Source organism: Bombina bombina, chromosome 12, assembly GCF_027579735.1.
Source record: "Bombina bombina isolate aBomBom1 chromosome 12, aBomBom1.pri, whole genome shotgun sequence".
Taxonomy (NCBI): Eukaryota; Metazoa; Chordata; class Amphibia; order Anura; family Bombinatoridae; genus Bombina; species Bombina bombina.
This window is the reverse complement of record NC_069510.1, coordinates 10893240-10916896: the sequence shown is the minus strand read 5'-3', so window position 1 is coordinate 10916896 and position 23657 is coordinate 10893240. Positions and strand designations below refer to the sequence as shown.

Below are 23657 nucleotides of genomic sequence, written 5' to 3'. Positions count from 1 at the left end.
ATGTAAACAATCACTCTTATGCCTGTAGCACCAATGTAAACAATCACCGTGATGCCTGTAGCACTAATGTAAACAATCACCCTGATGCCTGTAGCACTTATGTAAACAATCACTCTTATGCCTGTAGCACCAATGTAAACAATCACCGTGATGCCTGTAGCACTAATGTAAACAATCACTCTTATGCCTGTAGCACCAATGTAAACAATCACCCTGATGCCTGTAGCACTAATGTAAACAATCACCCTGATGCCTGTAGCACTAATGTAAACAATCACCGTGATGCCTGTAGCACCAATGTAAACAATCACCCTGATGCCTGTAGCACTAATGTAAACAATCACCCTGATGCCTCTACCACTAACATAGGCAATCAAACTGATGCCTGCTTTTAAAATTGAGACAGTCGCCCTTGTGCCTACAGTACTAATGTAACCAGTCACTCTGGTGCCTACAGTACTAATGTAACCGGTCACTCTGGTGCCTACAGTACTAATGTAACCGGTCACTCTGGTGCCTACAGTACTAATGTAACTGGTCACTCTGGTGCCTACAGTACTAATGTAACTGGTCACTCTGGTACCTACAGTACTAATGTAACTGGTCACTCTGGTGCCTACAGTACTAATATAACCGGTCACTCTGGTGCCTACAGTACTAATGTAACCGGTCACTCTGGTGCCTACAGTACTAATGTAACCGGTCTCTCTGGTGCCTACAGTACTAATGTAACCGGTCACTCTGGTGCCTACAGTACTAATGTAGCCGGTCACTCTGGTGCCTGCAGTACTAATGTAACCGGTCACTCTGGTGCCTACAGTACTAATATAACTGGTCACTCTGGTGCCTACAGTACTATTGTAACCGGTCACTCTGGTACCTACAGTACTAATGTAACCAGTCACTCTGGTGCCTGCAGTACTAATGTAACCGGTCACTCTGGTGCCTACAGTACTAATGTAACCGGTCACTCTGGTGCCTACAGTACTAATGTAACCGGTCACTCTGGTACCTACAGTACTAATGTAACCAGTCACTCTGGTGCCTGCAGTACTAATGTAACCGGTCACTCTGGTACCTACAGTACTAATGTAACTGGTCACTCTGGTACCTACAGTACTAATGTAACCGGTCACTCTGGTGCCTACAGTACTAATGTAACCGGTTACTCTGGTGCCTACAGTACTAATGTAACCGGTCACTCTGGTGCCTACAGTACTAATGTAACCGGCCACTCTGGTGCCTACAGTACTAATGTAGCCGGTCGCCCTGGTGCCTGCAGTACTAATGTAGCGGGTCACCCTGGTGCCTGCAGTACTAATGTAGCCGGTCGCCCTGGTGCCTGCAGTACTAATGTAGCCGGTCGACCCTGGTGCCTGCAGTACTAATGTAGCCAGTCGCCCTGGTGCCTGCAGTACTAATGTAGCCAGTCGCCCTGGTGCCTGCAGTACTAATGTAGCCAGTCGCCCTGGTGCCTGCAGTACTAATGTAGCCAGTCGCCCAGGTGCCTGCAGTACTAATGTAGCCGGTCGCCCAGGTGCCTGCAGTACTAATGTAGCCGGTCGCCCTGGTGCCTGCAGTACTAATGTAGCCGGTCACTCTGGTGCCTACAGTACTAATGTAACCGGTCACTCTGGTGCCTGCAGTACTAATGTAACCGGTTACTCTGGTGCCTGCAGTACTAATGTAACCGGTCACTCTGGTGCCTACAGTACTAATGTAACTGGTCACTCTGGTGCCTACAGTACTAATGTAACCGGTCACTCTGGTGCCTACAGTACTAATGTAACCGGTCGCCCTGGTGCCTACAGTACTAATATAGCCGGTCGCCCTGGTGCCTACAGTACTAATGTAGCCGGTCGCCTTGGTGCCTACAGTACTAATGTTGCCGGTTGCCCTGGTGCCTGCAGTACTAATGTAGCCAGTCGCCCAGGTGCCCGCAGTTCTTTTGTAGCCAGTCGCCCAGGTGCCCGCAGTTCTTTTGTAGCCAGTCGCCCTGGTGCCTACAGTACTAATGTAGCCGGTCGCCCAGGTGCCCGCAGTTCTATTGTAGCCAGTCACCAAGGTGCCCGCAATACTAACAAAGCCAGGGAAGGGAAGTCACATGTGCTGTAACAAAGGAGCTGGATTATTTCTACATGTTGGTATTCATTCTCCCAAATATTTCATGAGCATTATGGGTAACCTGCAACTCTTAGTCATGCTATATGGTTGTGCATCCTTTGCAAACCCTTGCTAATGTGTCACTTGGGCCAGGTGCGACCTTACCCACAATGACAGCCACTTACACACCGCAGGCCAAGGCTGATGCATCGGGAGGACCAGATCGATATCTGAAAAGATAAATATGCTGAAATTGACTACAAGCTGTACTGTCACAGACTGACAATGAAAAATGATCCCAGGTTGAATGCATTGCATTTTTATCTTTAGATCTTTTAACAGAGGCCCTGTCAATATCAGAGCATTGAATAATCTCTCAGAGGGAAAAGCTACGAGAACATTTTTAGTGCAGTAAGATAAATGGAAAATATTTCAAAGAACTTAAAATACAAAGAACAGAGCACAAGTTAGAAGATCGCTCTGCAGGCTGGGACTCACCCCCACCCTGGAAAAACCACTCCTTTTCTATAACAGGCATGATAGACTTACTGTTAAATGGACAACATTATACTTTCATGATTCAGATACACTGTACTATTTAAAAAAAAAAAAACTTCTATCAAAAAATTTCCATTGTACATCTATTGTCAGATTGACCTGTTTTTTTCTTAGTCGACTTTGCTCCTGATGTTATGTCCAATATCTGTATAAATATGTGTGTGACCCAGTGTAACTGTATGTGTGAGTATATAAACAGTGTCACTATATGTGTATATAAATGTGTGTGACCCAGTGTAACTGTATGTGTGAGTATATAAACAGTGTCACTATATGTGTATATAAATGTGTGTGACCCAGTGTAACTGTATGTGTGAGTAAATAAGCAGTGTCACTATATGTGTATATAAATGTGTGTGACCCAGTGTGACTGTATGTGTGAGTAAATAAGCAGTGTCATTATATGTGTATATAAATGTGTGTGACCCAGTGTAACTGTATGTGTGAGTAAATAAGCAGTGTCACTATATGTGTATATAAATGTGTGTGACCCAGTGTAACTGTATGTGTGAGTATATAAACAGTGTCACTATATGTGTATATAAATGTGTGTGACCCAGTGTGACTGTATGTGTGAGTATATAAACAGTCACTATATGTGTATATAAATGTGTGTGACCCAGTGTAACTGTATGTGTGAGTAAATAAGCAGTGTCATTATATGTGTATATAAATCTGTGTGTGACCCAGTGTAACTGTATGTGTGAGTAAATAAGCAGTGTCATTATATGTGTATGTAAATCTGTGTGTGACCCAGTGTAACTGTATGTGTGAGTATATAAACAGTGTCACTATATGTGTATATAAATGTGTGTGACCCAGTGTAACTGTATGTGTGAGTATATAAACAGTGTCACTATATGTGTATATAAATGTGCGTGACCCAGTGTAACTGTATGTGTGAGTAAATAAGCAGTGTCACTATATGTGTATATAAATATATGTGTGACACAATGTTACTGTATATGTGAGTATATAAGCAGTGTCATTATATGTGTATATAAATGTGTGTGTGACCCAGTGTAACTGTATGTGTGAGTAAATAAGCAGTGTCACTATATGTGTATATAAATGTGTGTGTGACCCAGTGTAACTGTATGTGTGAGTAGGAAAACAGTGTCACTATATGTGTATATAAATGTGTGTGTGACCCAGTGTAACTGTATGTGTGAGTAAATAAGCAGTGTCATTATATGTGTATATAAATGTGTGTGTGACCCAGTGTAACTGTATGTGTGAGTAAATAAGCAGTGTCACTATATGTGTATATAAATGTGTGTGTGACCCAGTGTAACTGTATGTGTGAGTAGGAAAACAGTGTCACTATATGTGTATATAAATGTGTGTGACCCAGTGTAACTGTATGTGTGAGTATATAAGCAGTGTCACTATATGTGTATATAAATGTGTGTGTGACCCAGTGTAACTGTATGTGTGAGTAAATAAGCAGTGTCACTATATGTGTATATAAATGTGTGTGACCCAGTGTAACTGTATGTGTGAGTAAATAAGCAGTGTCACTATATGTGTACATAAATGTGTGTGTGACCCAGTGTAACTGTATGTGTGAGTAAATAAGCAGTGTCACTATATGTGTATATAAATGTGTGTGACCCAGTGTAACTGTATGTGTGAGTATATAAGCAGTGTCACTATATGTGTATATAAATGTGTGTGACCCAGTGTAACTGTATGTGTGAGTATATAAGCAGTGTCACTATATGTGTATATAAATGTGTGTGTGACCCAGTGTGACTGTATGTGTGAGTATATAAACAGTGTCACTATATGTGTATATAAATGTGTGTGTGACCCAGTGTAACTGTATGTGTGAGTATATAAACAGTGTCACTATATGTTTATATAAATGTGTGTGTGACCCAGTGTGACTGTATGTGTGAGTATATAAACAGTGTCACTATATGTGTATATAAATGTGTGTGTGACCCAGTGTGACTGTATGTGTGAGTATATAAACAGTGTCACTATATGTGTATATAAATGTGTGTGTGACCCAGTGTAACTGTATGTGTGAGTAAATAAGCAGTGTCACTATATGTGTACATAAATGTGTGTGTGACCCAGTGTAACTGTATGTGTGAGTATATAAACAGTGTCACTATATGTTTATATAAATGTGTGTGACCCAGTGTAACTGTATGTGTGAGTATATAAACAGTGTCACTATATGTGTATATAAATATATGTGTGACACAATGTTACTGTATATGTGAGTATATAAGCAGTGTCACTATATGTGTATATAAATATGTGTGTGACACAATGTTACTGTATATGTGAGTATATAAGCAGTGTCACTGTATGTGTATATAAATATATGTGTGACACAATATTACTGTATATGTGAGTATATAAGCAGTGTCACTAAATGTGTATATAAATATATGTGTGACACAATGTTACTGTATGTGTGAGTATATAAACAGTGTCACTATATGTGTATATAAATATGTGTGACACAATGTTACTGTATGTGTGAGTATATAAACAGTGTCACTAAATGTGTATATAAATATATGTGTGACACAATGTTACTGTATATGTGAGTATATAAGAAGTGTCACTATATGTGTATATAAATATATGTGTGACACAGTATAACTGTAAGTATGTGTGAGTATATAAACAGTGTCACTATATGTGTATATAAATATGTGTGTGACACAATGTTACTGTATATGTGAGTATATAAACAGTGTCACTATATGTTTATATAAATGTGTGTGTGACACAATGTTACTGTATATGTGAGTATATAAGCAGTGTCACTATATGTGTATATAAATATATGTGTGACACAATATTACTGTATATGTGAGTATATAAGCAGTGTCACTATATGTGTATATAAATATATGTGTGACACAATGTTACTGTATATGTGAGTATATAAACAGTGTCACTATATGTGTATATAAATATATGTGTGACACAATGTTACTGTATATGTGAGTATATAAGAAGTGTCACTATATGTGTATATAAATATATGTGTGACACAATGTTACTGCATATGTGAGTATATAAACAGTGTCACTATATGTGTATATAAATATATGTGTGACACAATGTTACTGTATATGTGAGTATATAAGCAGTGTCACTGTATGTGTATATAAATATATGTGTGACGCAATATTACTGTATATGTGAGTATATAAGCAGTGTCACTAAATGTGTATATAAATATATGTGTGACACAATGTTACTGTATGTGTGAGTATATAAACAGTGTCACTATATGTGTATATAAATATATGTGTGACACAATGTTACTGTATGTGTGAGTATATAAACAGTGTCACTAAATGTGTATATAAATATATGTGTGACACAATGTTACTGTATATGTGAGTATATAAGAAGTGTCACTATATGTGTATATAAATATATGTGTGACACAGTATAACTGTAAGTATGTGTGAGTATATAAGAAGTGTCACCATATGTGTATATAAATATATGTGTGACACAATGTTACTGTATATGTGAGTATATAAGCAGTGTCACTATATGTGTATATAAATATATGTGTGACACAATGTTACTGTATATGTGAGTATATAAGCAGTGTCACTATATGTGTATATAAATATATGTGTGACACAATGTTACTGTATATGTGAGTATATAAGCAGTGTCACTATATGTGTATATAAATATATGTGTGACACAATGTTACTGTATATGTGAGTATATAAGCAGTGTCACTATATGTGTATATAAATATATGTGTGACACAATGTTACTGTATATGTGAGTATATAAGCAGTGTCACTATATGTGTATATAAATATATGTGTGACACAATGTTACTGTATATGTGAGTATATAAGCAGTGTCACTATATGTGTATATAAATATATGTGTGACACAATGTTACTGTATATGTGAGTATATAAGAAGTGTCACTATATGTGTATATAAATATATGTGTGACACAATGTTACTGTATATGTGAGTATATAAGCAGTGTCACTATATGTGTATATAAATATATGTGTGACACAATGTTACTGTATATGTGAGTATATAAGCAGTGTCACTATATGTGTATATAAGTATATGTGTGACACAATGTTACTGTATATGTGAGTATATAAGAAGTGTCACTATATGTGTATATAAATATATGTGTGACACAATGTTACTGTATATGTGAGTATATAAACAGTGTCACTGTATGTGTATATAAATATATGTGTGACACAATGTTACTGTATATGTGAGTATATAAGCAGTGTCACTATATGTGTATATAAATATATGTGTGACACAATGTTACTGTATATGTGAGTATATAAGCAGTGTCACTGTATGTGTATATAAATATATGTGTGACACAATGTTACTGTATATGTGAGTATATAAACAGTGTCACTATATGTGTATATAAATATATGTGTGACACAATGTTACTGTATATGTGAGTATATAAGCAGTGTCACTATATGTGTATATAAATATATGTGTGACACAATGTTACTGTATATGTGAGTATATAAGAAGTATCACTATATGTGTATATAAATATATGTGTGACACAATGTTACTGTATATGTGAGTATATAAGCAGTGTCATTATATGTGTATATAAATGTGTGTGTGACCCAGTGTAACTGTATGTGTGAGTATATAAGCAGTGTCATTATATGTGTATATAAATATATGTGTGACACAATGTTACTGTATGTGTGAGTATATAAGCAGTGTCATTATATGTGTATATAAATATATGTGTGACACAATGTTACTGTATATGTGAGTATATAAGAAGTGTCACTATATGTGTATATAAATATATGTGTGACACAATGTTACTGTATATGTGAGTATATAAGCAGTGTCATTATATGTGTATATAAATATATGTGTGACACAATGTTACTGTATATGTGAGTATATAAGAAGTGTCACTATATGTGTATATAAATATATGTGTGACACAATGTTACTGTATATGTGAGTATATAAGCAGTGTCATTATATGTGTATATAAATATATGTGTGACACAATGTTACTGTATGTGTGAGTATATAAGCAGTGTCATTATATGTGTATATAAATATATGTGTGACACAATGTTACTGTATGTGTGAGTATATAAGCAGTGTCATTATATGTGTATATAAATATATGTGTGACACAATGTTACTGTATATGTGAGTATATAAGAAGTGTCACTATATGTGTATATAAATATATGTGTGACACAATGTTACTGTATATGTGAGTATATAAGCAGTGTCATTATATGTGTATATAAATATATGTGTGACACAATGTTACTGTATATGTGAGTATATAAGAAGTGTCACTATATGTGTATATAAATATATGTGTGACACAATGTTACTGTATATGTGAGTATATAAGCAGTGTCACTATATGTGTATATAAATATATGTGTGACACAATGTTACTGTATATGTGAGTATATAAGAAGTGTCACTATATGTGTATATAAATATATGTGTGACACAATGTTACTGTATATGTGAGTATATAAGCAGTGTCATTATATGTGTATATAAATATATGTGTGACACAATGTTACTGTATATGTGAGTATATAAGAAGTGTCACTATATGTGTATATAAATATATGTGTGACACAATGTTACTGTATGTGTGAGTATATAAGCAGTGTCATTATATGTGTATATAAATATATGTTTGACACAATGTTACTGTATATGTGAGTATATAAGAAGTGTCACTATATGTGTATATAAATATATGTGTGACATAATGTTACTGTATGTGTCAGTATATAATTAGTATTACTATAAATGTACCTATATAAATAGGTATGGACCAGTACACGTGAGGTGGCACCAGGTTGGCAGACACCAGATGCAAGTAGCCCAAAGTATTACTGACAAGTTTTGTGGACTACAAATCCCATCGGCACCTGCGTTTGGTGACGTAGTTGCCAAGTGCCCGTTCCCTTGGCAGCAGCGCAGCATGGCGGATGTACTGAATGTCGGGGTAAACCTGGAGGCTTTCTCCCAGGCCATTCACGCTATTCAGGCGCTACGCTCCAGTGTCACCCGTGTGTTTGATGGCCTAAAGGATGGCATGCGGCACCGGGAGAGCCAGGAGGCTCGGGAGCGGGCATTCCTTAGTGACTTCCAGGACAATCTTCACGCTGTCACCCGAGACCTCAAGTAATGCGACTTAGGGCATAGAGGTGTCATATAATATGACAGGGGAGCATAGGGGGTCGGGTAATATTACTGGGAGGCATATGGAGTTATGTAATTGTACTGAGGGCATAGAGAGTCATGTAACGGTACTGGGGGGCATAGGAAGTCATGTAATGGTACTGAGGGCATAGAGAGTCATGTAACGGTACTGGGCGGCATAGGGAGTCATGTAATGGTACTGGGGGGGGGGGCATAGAGAGTCATGTAATGGTACTGAGTGGTATAGGGAGTTATGTAATGGTACTGAGGGGCATAGGGAGTCATGTAATTGTACTGGGGGGGGGGGGGCATAGAGAGTCATGTAATGGTACGGGGGGGGGGCATAGAGAGTCATGTAATGGTACTGGGGGGCATAGAGAATCATGTAATGGTACTGAGTGGTATAGGGAGTTATGTAATGGTACTGAGGGGCATAGGGAGTCATGTAATTGTACTGAGGGCATAGAGAGTCATGTTATGGTACTGGGGGGCATAGGAAGTCATGTAATGGTACTGAGGGCATAGAGAGTCATGTAACGGTACTGGGCGGCATAGGGAGTCATGTAATGGTACTGGGGGGGCATAGAGAGTCACGTAATGGTACTGGGGGGCATAGAGAGTCATGTAATGGTACTGAGTGGTATAGGGAGTTATGTAATGGTACTGAGGGGCATAGGGAGTTATGTAATGGTACTGAGGGGCATAGGGAGTCATGTAATTGTACTGAGGGCATAGAGAGTCATGTAATGGTACTGAGGGCATAGAGAGTCATGTAACGGTACTGGGCGGCATAGGGAGTCATGTAATGGTACTGGGGGGGGGCATAGAGAGTCACGTAATGGTACTGGGGGGCATAGAGAGTCATGTAATGGTACTGAGTGGTATAGGGAGTTATGTAATGGTACTGAGGGGCATAGGGAGTCATGTAATTGTACTGGGGGCATAGAGAGTCATGTAATTGTACTTGGGGGCATAGAGAGTCATGTAATGGTACTGGGGGCCATAGAGAGTCATGTAATGGTACTGAGGGCTATAGGGAGTCATGTAATGGTACTGTCGGGCATAGAGAGTCATGTAATGGTACTGGGGGCATAGAGAGTCATGTAATGGTACTGAGGGCTATAGGGAGTCATGTAATGGTACTTGGGGGCATAGAGAGTCATGTAATGGTACTTGGGGGCATAGAGAGTCATGTAATGGTACTTGGGGGCATAGAGAGTCATGTAATGGTACTGGGGGCCATAGAGAGTCATGTAATGGTACTGAGGGCTATAGGGAGTCATGTAATGGTACTGTCGGGCATAGGGAGTCATGTAATGGTACTGAGGGGCATAGAGAGTCATGTAATGGTACTGGGGGGCATAGAGAGTCATGTAATGGTACTGAGGGCTATAGGGAGTCATGTAATGGTACTTGGGGGCATAGGGAGTCATGTAATGGTACTTGGGGGCATAGAGAGTCATGTAATGGTACCCAGGGGCATAAAGAGTCATGTAAAGGTACCGGGGGGCATAGAGAGTCATATAAAGGTACTGAGGGGCATAGAGAGTCATATAAAGGTACTGGGGGGAAAAGAGAGTCATGTAATGGTACTGGGGGGAAAAGAGAGTCATGTAATGGTACTGGGGGTATAGGGAGTCATGTAATGGTACTAGGGGGCATAGGGAATCATGTAATGGTACTAGGGGGCATAGGGAATCATGTAATGGTACTTGGGGGCATAGGGAGTCATGTAATGGCACTTGGGGGCATAGGGAGTCATGTAATGGCACTTGGGGGCATAGGGAGTCATGTAATGGCACTTGGGGGCATAGGGAGTCATGTAATGGTTCTGAGGGCATAGGGAGTCATGTAATGGTACTTGGGGGCATAGGGAGTCATGTAACGGTACTGGGCGGCATAGGGAGTCATGTAATGGTACTGGGGGGGGGCATAGAGAGTCATGTAACGGTACTGGGCGGCATAGGGAGTCATGTAATGGTACTGGGGGGGGCATAGAGAGTCATGTAATGGTACTGGGGGGCATAGGGAATCATGTAATGGTACTTGGGGGCATAGGGAGTCATGTAATGGCACTTGGGGGCATAGGGAGTCATGTAATGGCACTTGGGGGCATAGGGAGTCATGTAATGGCACTTGGGGGCATAGGGAGTCATGTAATGGTTCTGAGGGCATAGGGAGTCATGTAATGGTACTGAGGGCATAGAGAGTCATGTAACGGTACTGGGCGGCATAGGGAGTCATGTAATGGTACTGGGGGGGGGGGCATAGAGAGTCATGTAACGGTACTGGGCGGCATAGGGAGTCATGTAATGGTACTGGGGGGGGGCATAGAGAGTCATGTAATGGTACTGGGGGGCATAGAGAGTCATGTAATGGTACTGAGTGGTATAGGGAGTTATGTAATGGTACTGAGGGGCATAGGGAGTCATGTAATGGTACTGGGGGGCATAGGAAGTCATGTAATGGTACTGAGGGCATAGAGAGTCATGTAACGGTACTGGGCGGCATAGGGAGTCATGTAATGGTACTGGGGGGGGGCATAGAGAGTCACGTAATGGTACTGGGGGGCATAGAGAGTCATGTAATGGTACTGAGTGGTATAGGGAGTTATGTAATGGTACTGAGGGGCATAGGGAGTCATGTAATTGTACTGGGGGCATAGAGAGTCATGTAATTGTACTTGGGGGCATAGAGAGTCATGTAATGGTACTGGGGGCCATAGAGAGTCATGTAATGGTACTGAGGGCTATAGGGAGTCATGTAATGGTACTGTCGGGCATAGGGAGTCATGTAATGGTACTGAGGGGCATAGAGAGTCATGTAATGGTACTGGGGGGCATAGAGAGTCATGTAATGGTACTGAGGGCTATAGGGAGTCATGTAATGGTACTTGGGGGCATAGAGAGTCATGTAATGGTACTTGGGGGCATAGAGAGTCATGTAATGGTACTTGGGGGCATAGAGAGTCATGTAATGGTACTGGGGGCCATAGAGAGTCATGTAATGGTACTGAGGGCTATAGGGAGTCATGTAATGGTACTGTCGGGCATAGGGAGTCATGTAATGGTACTGAGGGGCATAGAGAGTCATGTAATGGTACTGGGGGGCATAGAGAGTCATGTAATGGTACTGAGGGCTATAGGGAGTCATGTAATGGTACTTGGGGGCATAGGGAGTCATGTAATGGTACTTGGGGGCATAGAGAGTCATGTAATGGTACCCAGGGGCATAGAGAGTCATGTAAAGGTACCGGGGGGCATAGAGAGTCATATAAAGGTACCGAGGGGCATAGAGAGTCATATAAAGGTACTGAGGGGCATAGAGAGTCATGTAATGGTACTGGGGGGAAAAGAGAGTCATGTAATGGTACTGGGGGGTATAGGGAGTCATGTAATGGTACTAGGGGGCATAGGGAATCATGTAATGGTACTAGGGGGCATAGGGAATCATGTAATGGTACTTGTGGGCATAGGGAGTCATGTAATGGCACTTGGGGGCATAGGGAGTCATGTAATGGCACTTGGGGGCATAGGGAGTCATGTAATGGCACTTGGGGGCATAGGGAGTCATGTAATGGCACTTGGGGGCATAGGGAGTCATGTAATGGCACTTGGGGGCATAGGGAGTCATGTAATGGCACTTGGGGGCATAGGGAGTCATGCAATGGCACTTGGGGGCATAGGGAGTCATGTAATGGCACTTGGGGCATAGGGAGTCATGTAATGGTTCTGAGGGCATAGGGAGTCATGCAATGGTACTTGGGGGCATAGGGAGTCATGTAATTGTACTGGGGGGGGCATAGGGAGTCATGTAATTGTACTGGGGGGGCATAGGGAGTCATGTAATTGTACTGGGGGGGCATAGGGAGTCATGTAATTGTACTGGGGGGGGCATAGGGAGTCATGTAATTGTACTGGGGGGGGGGCATAGGGAGTCATGTAATTGTACTGGGGGGGGGCATAGGGAGTCATATAATTGTACTGGGGGGGGGCATAGGGAGTCATGTAATTGTACTGGGGGGGCATAGGGAGTCATGTAATGGTACTGGGGGGGCATAGGGAGTCATGTAATTGTACTGGGGGGGCATAGGGAGTCATGTAATTGTACTGGGGGGGGCATAGGGAGTCATGTAATTGTACTGGGGGGGCATAGGGAGTCATGTAATTGTACTGGGGGGGCATAGGGAGTCATGTAATGGTACTGGGGGGCATAGGGAGTCATGTAATGGTACTGGGGGGCATAGGGAGTCATGTAATGGTACTGGGGGGCATAGGGAGTCATGTAATGGTACTGGGGGGCATAGGGAGTCATGTAATGGTACTGGGGGGCATAGGGAGTCGTCATGTAATGGTACTGGGGGGCCCCAAGGCAGAACATAGAGTGATCTGAGATGTCATCGCAGAAAATGCAGCATGTCTGCAGAAAGAACAGGAACTGTTAGCACTTTAACTTTTCAGTGCTGCTCCACATTAGGCTGTTCTTTTTAAACAGAGCTGTTCTCTGGCTGCATTGTATAAGTTTTCCTTAACACAGTGCATCCAAAGCAAAGTGCTGTTTGAAGACAACAGTCAAATATGCAGTAGCGCTGCAAAGCAGCAGTGCATTGATTGTTGTCTGGCTCTGAGATTTTTGCAAGCTTGTTCCCTAGCTTTTCACAGTCTGCAAAGCTGTTTTCCTCTGAATGTAAGATGTTCGTATGAGCAATGCACCATTTGTATTACTACATTTCTATGTTAGACTAAGAGAAAAGGAAACAAATTAATTTGAGACATTTTACAATTACTTTTTTGCCTGCAGCTAATTTGTAATTCAATTTTCAACTACTGCACTATATTATACAACTTTAAATATTGCTTTATTCTCCAGTTAACCAACACATTGTAATTGATCTGGTGCTTTAGTGTAACTGACAAATTTACAATTTTATTTTATTTAAAAATGACCAGCAGAAAAATTTTCACTAAAAAAATCTCATCACAGAAAGTGAAAAAAAGTCCTGTCTCTGGGCTGGGGGGCATAGGGAGTCATATAATGGTACTGGGGGCATAGGGAGTCATGTAATGGTACTTGGGGGCATAGGGAGTCATGTAATGGTACTTGGGGGCATAGGGAGTCATGTAATGGCACTGGGGGGCATAGGGAGTCATATAATGGTACTGGGGGCATAGGGAGTCATGTAATGGTACTTGGGGGCATAGGGAGTCATGTAATGGTACTTGGGGGCATAGGGAGTCATGTAATGGTACTGGGGGGCATAGGGAGTCATGTAATGGTACTGGGGGGCATAGGGAGTCATGTAATGGTACTTGGGGGCATAGGGAGTCATGTAATTGTACTGGGGGGTATAGGGATTCATGTAATAGTGTGACGTGGGAGTTGAGATGTGGGCATGTCATGTAATGTGACATGGGAGTTGAGATGTGGGCATGTTGCATAACGTGGCTGGGTGTAAGACCTAGCAACCTCTTGTGATAGGGGGTAGTAGATGTGGGCATGTCATGTAATGTGACCAGATCTAGAGAGGAAAATATTTCTATAGATAAAGGGACACTGAACCCAATTTTTTTTTCTTTCATGATTCAGATAGAGCATGTAATTTTAAGCAACTTTCTAATTTACTCCTATTATCAATTTTTCTTCTTTCTCTTGCTATATTTATTTGAAAATCATGACTGTAAATCTTAGCAGCCAGTCCATTTACGTTCAGCACCATGGATAGCGCTTGCTTATTGGAGGCTGACATTTACCCACCAATGAACAAGCATAACCCAGGTTCTCAACCAAAAATGGGCCGGCTCCTATGCATCACATTCCTGCATTTTAAATAAGGATAGCAAGAGAACGAAGAAAATTTGATAATAGGAGTAAATTAGAAAGTTGCTTAAAATTGCTGCTCTATCTGAATCATTAAACTTGTTTTTGCGTTTAGTGTCCCTTTAAGATGAGCACTTTGTGTTATTGTTGTAACTATATTGTAACAGGTAATGATTTATCTACAAAAATTCACATTGGTGTGTGTGTATATATATATGTGTGTATATGCTTGGTGCATTTTAATGTGAAAAAGAAACATTTCTGCAATACATATGCATTAGCAAAATGCTTCTAGTAAAAGTCATTACTGTTTTTCTGCGGCATATGCACATATCCTGTGAGGGCCATGCACCAGCATTCAAACACTACACCTTTCAAATTGAAATGCAGCGATGCACAAATGACTTTTGACCGTTCTATCCCTTTAAAGGGCTAGTGAACGTAATAAATTAAAGGGATGTGTGTAATGTTGTTACATTGGCACATCTTGTTTCAGCATTTATTTATCTGTTAAACGTTATGACATTTTAGTATTCACATTGTAAATTTTATGCTTTATCTCATTAGTTCCCAGACTTCAGCCATTGCCCCTTCTCTCCATACATTAATCAACAGCTTACCCATAAAAATATTAAATATTTATTTAAATTTTATATCAAATTATTTCATTAATTGAAATGGTTTTATGTTGATATTTCAATACAAGCTTTTTAAAGTTTATAGTCCGTGTTTAAGAGTCTTTTATACCGCATTTAGGGCTAGATTACAAGTTGAGCGCAAAATAGCGCTTACGCAAAAGTGATATTTGTGCTCAACTTAGTAATACCAGCGCAACCAAATGTGGTCATTATGTTATCACTTTTTTGTGTACACACATTTGCTTCCTTATCTTAAATTTGTCTAGAAAACCAAAGCTCAATACTTAGAGAGAACAATGGAAAATTATCATTTTATTACTTAGCTATCATGCTCCCCACTGAGAGTGTAATCTCTTCTGCTGGCTGTGTTTACTTAGGCTATTCAATAGAATATACTCCAGTATAGAAACTTTCAGTATAGGTTGGGAAACCACAAGCTGAATCATCTATTTCAAGTGCTAAATTAGGGGTAAAGGAGCTACTTGTAAATAATTTAAAACACTTCAGCAGCTAAAATGAATCATTGGGAACAATTTAAAGGGGAGACATTTTTTTGGGTGAACTGTCCCTTTAAGGGGACACAAAACCACCAAATTTCCTTCTGTGATTCCCATAGAGCGTGTACCTTCTGTGATTCCCATAGAGCGTGTACCTTCTGTGATTCCCATAGAGCGTGTAACGTCTGTGATTCCCATAGAGCGTGTAACGTCTGTGATTCCCATAGAGCGTGTAACGTCTGTGATTCCCATAGAGCGTGTACCTTCTGTGATTCCCATAGAGCGTGTACCTTCTGTGATTCCCATAGAGCGTGTACCTTCTGTGATTCCCATAGAGCGTGTACCTTCTGTGATTCCCATAGAGCGTGTACCTTCTGTGATTCCAATAGAGCGTGTACCTTCTGTGATTCCCGCAGAGAAAGTGTACCGTCTGTGATTCCCGCAGAGAAAGTGTAACGTCTGTGATTCCCGCAGAGAAAGTGTAACGTCTGTGATTCCCGCAGAGAAAGTGTAACGTCTGTGATTCCCGCAGAGAAAGTGTAACGTCTGTGATTCCCGCAGAGAAAGTGTAACGTCTGTGATTCCCGCAGAGAAAGTGTAACGTCTGTGATTCCCGCAGAGAAAGTGTAACGTCTGTGATTCCCGCAGAGAAAGTGTAACGTCTGTGATTCCCGCAGAGAAAGTGTAACGTCTGTGATTCCCGCAGAGAAAGTGTAACCTTTAAATAACTTTCCTAATTTTTCTTTTTTTTTCTTCATAGTATTCTTTTTTGGAAAAACATTACCTAGTTATCCTCAGGAGCAGCAATCTGCTGATTAGTGGCTACACATTTACGCCTCATTGGTTTACCAGATGTGTTCAGCTAGCTCCTAGTAATGCATTGTTGCTCCTTCATCAAAGGATACCAAACGAATGAAGCATAGTTTTTGTAAATTTTATGCTTTATCTCATTGGTTCCCAGACTTTTTTCAGCCATTGCCCCTTCTCCCCATAAATTAATCAACAGCTTATCCATAAAAATATTAAATATTTATTTAAATTTTATATCAAATTATTTCATTAATTGAAATGGTTTTATGTTGATATTTCAATACAAGCTTTTTAAAGTTTATAGTCCGTGTTTAAGAGTTTTTTTATACCGCATTTAGGGCTAGATTACAAGTTGAGCGCAAAATAGCGCTTACGTAAAAGTGATATTTGTGCTCAACTTAGTAATACCAGCGCAACCAAATGTGTGCTGGTATTACAAGTGAGGTGCAGTGCAAACGCTACCTCGCATTTGCATTGCACGGAAGCATTGCGCTAACGAGAGATTGCTTCCGTAGGCTCCAATGTATGTAACAAAATATATTGCATTTGTTACTATTAATACCTTTAGTGCGCACATCACCCAGATCACGCTGCCCTCTGGCCCCACCCACCGACGTGTTTCATCACTATCAACGTGACTTTGTCAGGGCCTATGCCGATTGCACCCACTTGTAAGGAAGGTTTGCCTACATATGTTACGCTCTACAATACTGTGGATAAAGAGGCAACGTGTTTATTCATAGTGGACACATTTTAAAAACATATAATAAACAATTTTTATTGGCTGATGTGAGTGTGAAACAGAAATAGGGAATTAAGACAGAAATCAGCTGGTCAGGTAACCCCCACAAAGCTTGCAGGAAGGAGGACACCTTTGAGTGCATAGGTGAGCCTGTTGAAATGTGCAGTACGCTGTACCCCTATTTGTTATGATATTAACCCGATCACACCCTCCAGCATCCAAGCCTCCATGGTTTTTAGTGTTGGGATCTAATATGAATATGTGGGAGCGGTTGTGAATTTATGGTGCGTAACTCTACACTGAGCATTTAAGCTCCAACTCCTTATTGAACCCTAAAATAAAATATGATAAACCGTTATTATCATAAAAGATAAAGCCTTAAAAGCAGAGCGTGGTAAAATGTCAAATACAAAGCTGGGAAGTTTTTTTCGCTTTAGACATCTAAACTTAATATGATTATTGAGCTTGAAAAGATCCACTACTTACCATTCCCGCCTAGGTATCCCCGACGCCCCCTTCCATCTCTCATGCCTATCAGTGCCCGCCCCCAGGGGGCAGTACAGCCCAGTTTGGGAACCACTGCTCTATCTGAATCATGAAATATTTTTGGGGGTTTCATGTCCCTTTAATGATAGTTTATTCAAGTGGTATTTAAACAAGAAGGTGCATATTGCTTTCTAATCTTCATAAAATAGCTAAATGTAAATTATATATACAATAATAATATATAATAATATATTTACCGAGGGTAAAAGTGGAAGTTTTCAGATCTATTTGACAGTAAAAGGCAACAAAATGAATGAATAGGGCAATAATGCTAAAACATTTTTTGGTTATGAAACATTTTATGCATTGTTAAATTTGAGATATTAATAGCCTTTTAACCTTTTAATGCCTTTCTGACGTTCTATTCCGTCCTAACCGAGCTGGGCTTTAGTGCAATCGCGGTCTGGAGGGTGTGCCTAGCATCATAGGGACGCCCCTGACCCGATCCCATCATTGAAGTCTTGCGATCAAAGGGTTATAGACTTTTATTATTTATTTTTGTTATGTTGATTTTACAGATTTTAAATGTTAGTAAATATTATTTTAACTAGTGGTATTGGGTCACTAAGCTTGGTGCATTATGTGATTTTATTTCTGGATGTAAATGAGTTTATATCATTGTGTCTTACAGTGAGTTGGAGCGTCTCAGTAATCTAGTGGGTAAACCATCTGAGAACCATCCTCTGCATAACAGTGGCCTGCTCAGTCTGGATCCAGTTCATGACAAGACCCCTCTTTACAGCCAGCTCCTTCAGGCATATAAATGGTCAAACAAGGTACGGCATAAGTAAATAAATTCACTGTTTGTAGAAGTGATTTACCTTCTGTGTGCCACGTGTATGTCATTTACCTTCTGTGTGCCACGTGTATGTCATTTACCTTCTGTGTGCCACGTGTATGTCATTTACCTTCTGTGCATGCCACGTGTATGTCATTTACCTTCTGTGCATGCCATGTGTATATGATTTACCTTCTTACGTGCCACGTGTATGTCATTTACCGTCTGTGCGTTCCACGTGTATGTCATTTACCTTCTGTGCATGCCATGTGTATATGATTTACCTTCTGTGTACCACGTGTATATGATTTACCTTCTGTGTGCCACGTGTATGTCATTTACCTTCTGTGCGTGCCACGTGTATGTCATTTACCTTCTGTGCGTGCCACGTATATGTCATTTACCTTCTGTGCATGCCATGTGTATATGATTTCCCTTGTGTGTACCACGTGTATATGATTTATCTTATTTGCATAACACGTGCATGCCATTTACCTTCTGTGCGTGCCATGTGCATGCCATTTACCTTCTGTGCGTGTCACGTGCATGCCATTTACCTTCTGTGCGTGTCACGCGCATGCCATTTACCTTCTGTGCGTGTCACGTGTATGTCATTTACCTTCTGTGCGTGCCACGTATATGTCATTTACCTTCTGTGCATGCCATGTGTATATGATTTCCCTTGTGTGTACCACGTGTATATGATTTATCTTATTTGCATAACACGTGCATGCCATTTACCTTCTGTGCGTGCCACGTGCATGCCATTTACCGTCTGTGCGTGCCACGTGCATGCCATTTACCTTCTGTGCGTGCCATGTGCATGCCATTTACCTTCTGTGCGTGTCACGTGCATGCCATTTACCTTCTGTGCGTGCCACGCGCATGTGGTTTACCTTCTGTGCGTGTCACGTGTATGTCATTAACCTTCTCTGCGTCACACATGCATGTGACTTACCTTTTCTGCGTGCCACATGTATATGGTTTACTTTTTTGTGTGTTGTGTATGTGACTTACCTGCTCTATATGTCACGAGTATGTCACATTGATAAGTGTCGTGTAATATTTGTGTCTTTAGCTGACAGCAGAAGTCGGCAAATGGTTCATTAATATTCTATAAATTCTCTATATATTATCTTGTTTTCTAACCTCCAAGAGACTCGCTAAACCACTGTCTTGTACAAATAACACAATAAATGTGATTTAGCTGGCAGTGTGCTTCAGTCTATCTGGCAGGCAAAAGGTTAAGGATATTGATACATGAAATCCCTTTAATTGATCAATAAACCATCGTCTGTTCTCTTTATGGAGGAATAAAAAAAATAAACCAGACCTAATGTTGTCCCTTGAGAACAAAGCAAAAGCAGCTTCTTCAGTGAGCAAATCCTTATTCACGGATAGGATAGTCACGTTCTGGAATTCATTAGCACCGTGTAATCCACGTAAGGATAAATGCTAAACTGATCAATGAGAGCTCAGTTACAACATCTGCAATTCGTTTGTTTTTCTTCCTAGTCTACTGTGGCAGTGTTTAGCATTAATAAATATACAGATATACGTAACATAATAGATAGCGACAAACTGTATATGATTCATTGATAACACAGTATAGCAGGGCTGAGTCATTGTTCCAGAGCTTGGGAATACGATTTTACGCTGTCCGGGCATCAGAGGAACAAGCATCTGGTGTTGTCCTACAGAATACCAGGTGCAGTGACTTGTCTGTCCCGGCCTATAACAGTGATGTGGGAATACATTGCTTTAAACTAATCAGAGGCCGACTTTCCACTGAGAGACCACACGTCTGCAGATATTATAATGGCTCCATAAGACTCCCTAGCTAACACAAGATGTCTGGGTGCATTCCTCCTTGTATGTGGTAAATTGTTCTAATGAAGGTGCTTTCTAATGCTTAGCCTATGCAGTGAGGTGTGTTTGTGAGTTAGAACTGATTTAGAAGCTGGGGATATGCCCTGTTATCTCCTGCCCATCCTATCTCCTCACCTTCTCAAGCTTAAAGAAGTCTCACCAAGAAGGACGATGTGATTTCCCTAGTAAATAGCTTACACTGCTGTATAGGCGCTGTCTTATGTACTGACTGATACGCAGGGATTCTCACCCTTTACCCATTGTCTGTGTGTAGCGGATCTATATGCAAGGTTCTTTAGAACTTTCTCGTTTCCTCCTTATTACCAGCTCCAGTTCATATGTAATTATATGTGTGTACATGTGAGTTGCTATTATGATTTTGCATGTTTTTTGGGAATGCTCTCAGGCACCCTTCATTAGATGCACATGCAAGATAGCAACTAAACATTCCAAATAAATGTATTTAATATGTCGGTTAAAAGCAGTTTTTTTTTTTTTGTTTTTTTTTTTTTTTTTTTTTATTATTGGAGGCAAAATAATTAACAGAAATTCAAAGATACAATACATACCAGACATATAACGTTTAACACAGCAAAATCTTATCCAATCAGACATAACTGAAAAAAATACAGTTCTAAACAACTTAAACTTTCTGTATCAGATAAAACATTGCAATTCCTCTCTATCCGGATGTCTTATCCGTTACCTCCAATCTTTTTCTCTTTTATACTAATTCCTATTCAGTTTTGAGTTTACAACATAAACAATAATCAACAATTCTCAGGAGAAGATTAAGTTTCAGTTTAGCCGTTATCCATCCGACCTCTGCAGGAGGAGGAGGATGGGAAGGGCGGCATAGAGGGAGAGATAGAGAGAAAAACAGAGGGAAAGAAGAGAAAAAAAAAAAAAAAAAAAAAAAGGGGAGAGCCTTCCTTACCAACATCCTAATAAAACTGTTTCTGTATTTCTAAGGGGGTATATTAAGATATCTATTTCTTTCTGAGGGAAGATTTTGATGAATCTAGACCATTTCTGAAAAAAGAGAGTTATATCTCTTTCGGAAGCCAGAGTTATGTCTAGCTGCTCAATAAGACATTGCTTTTTCATGTAATTTTTGACTTCTGATATACTCGGAATTGAGATGCTTCGCCATTTATTGAAAATTAAATTCCTTGCAGCCAGGATTGTCATATTTATTATTTTTTTGGAGTTATGAGTGGACGGGGTTTCAACAAAAAAAATTACTTCTGCCAGGGAGAGAGAGAAGGGCGAGATCTTCAACACCCTAGTAAGCCAAAATTCTAATTTTCTCCAAAACTGCATTAATCGAGGACAGGTCCAAATCATATGAACTAAGTCCGCCGCTGGGAGGGAACATTTTGGACACAAATTGAAGTTAAAGTTGTGCCATTTAAATCCCTTAAGCGGGGTATAATAGGTTCTATATAAAAGCTTAACATGTGATTCCCTCCAGCTGGCAGACAAAGTAGTTTGTGTTATTGTGACTATAGATTCTTCAACCTGGTTGGGGTCTATGTCTAGATCTTGCGATAAAGAATTCCATTTTTGCGTTATATACTCCAGATTAGATTCACCTTTCTGGCTGACCAATAAATTGTACCAAGTTGAGATGGAGAATATATTATTTTTAACCAGAATAGGCCAGTTATCTAATTTCCCCCAAGACCAGGACCAGCCATATTTACTAATAAGCGAGAAGAGATAGTGCCTAGCCTGTAGGTACGCAAAGAAATCTTTGTTGCTTAGTTCGAATTCCTGTTTTAAGGTCTCAAAAGTTTTAATTAGACCGGCCTCCTGATTTATAAATTGTGTGAGATAAGTCAGTCCGAGGTTATTCCATCTCTGAAAGACCTGCGATTGGGTGCCTCTTTGAAATTCCGGGTTACCGCATAGTCCTTGAAATCTCGGAATAGATAGGTCTATATTTAATTTATGTCCTAATTTTCTCCAAGCTTGTAAAACTGTGTATATAGAACTAAGGCGTTTCACTTCCTTAGGAATCAGGTGTAGTGGGCAGTGGATTAACGCTGTAGGTTTATAAGGATATAATACGCTCATTTCAAGGGTGTTATTCGTGAAATAATTCTTATTTAATAGCCAATCTATCACAGTTCGAGCTAAGAAGACCAAGCTGTAGCTACTAAGGTCTGGCAAAGCCATACCACCGTATCTCCTGGGCAAATGCAATCTAGGGATCGAAATTCGGGGCCTTTTGCATCTCCACAGAAAGTACCGAAGGGCCCTACACAGGCTCTTCCAATCTTTAGTTTTCAAGATTACTGGTACATTTTGTAGAGGGAAGAGGATCTTGGGAAGGAGGACCATCTTGAAAAGGGCAATTCGGCCCGTCAATGAGAGGGGGAAATTTTGCCAATTTTTCATATGTTCCTTTGCCTTAAGTAGAGCTGGAGAGATATTAAGATCATACCACTCTCGCGGGTTGGGAGAGACATTAATGCCTAAATATCTGAAGTGGGATATAACCTCATTAAAAGGTAGGTCAGTCATAGATGTCTCACTTTTCCTAATCCACATTAATTCTGATTTAGTCAGATTAATTTTATAACCCGTGAAGGCTCCAAAGGAGTTTGTAATCGAAAGTAATTTGGGGATATTGGAACTAGTGTTTGAGACGTAGACCAGTACATCATCGGCATACAAAGCAATTTTTTGTTCCATTGAGCCTATCCTAATACCTTGAAGATCTTTTCTTATTTTAAGAGCAAGAGGCTCAATGGCTAGATCAAAGAGCAAAGGAGATAAGGGGCAGCCTTGTCTGGTGCCCCTTTGGAGTTTAATTGGGCCAGATTCTAGCTGATTAATAGAAAGCTTGGTTGAAGAATTTTCACAGAGATTTTTAATAAAATATACAAAGTTATCCTTAAAACCAAAAGATAGTAAGGAAGACAAAATATGCCGATGATGTACCGAGTCAAACGCCTTCTCTGCGTCTAAGGCTATTACTGCCAGATCCACTTGATCTTGAGATGGTGTTTCCACCGAGTTATTAAAATAGTCAAGGATCAGAAAGAGTTCTCTAATTTTAGCTGTTAAGTTGCGTTTGTTTA

The 23657-nt window shown here is 40.1% G+C and overlaps 1 protein-coding gene across 1 annotated transcript in view; it reads left to right on the top strand.

Moving 5' to 3' along the window:
• The first annotated feature begins 8624 nt into the window (after positions 1 to 8624).
• MED27 (mediator complex subunit 27) overlaps positions 8625 to 23657 on the top strand; it is a 742931-nt gene continuing 727898 nt past the window's right edge. The window contains exons 1-2 of the mRNA XM_053695497.1: positions 8625 to 8853; positions 18553 to 18697. Of these exons, the coding sequence (XP_053551472.1) occupies positions 8651 to 8853; positions 18553 to 18697 (348 nt within the window). The 5' untranslated portion in view covers positions 8625 to 8650. The remainder of the gene's footprint in view (positions 8854 to 18552; positions 18698 to 23657) is intronic.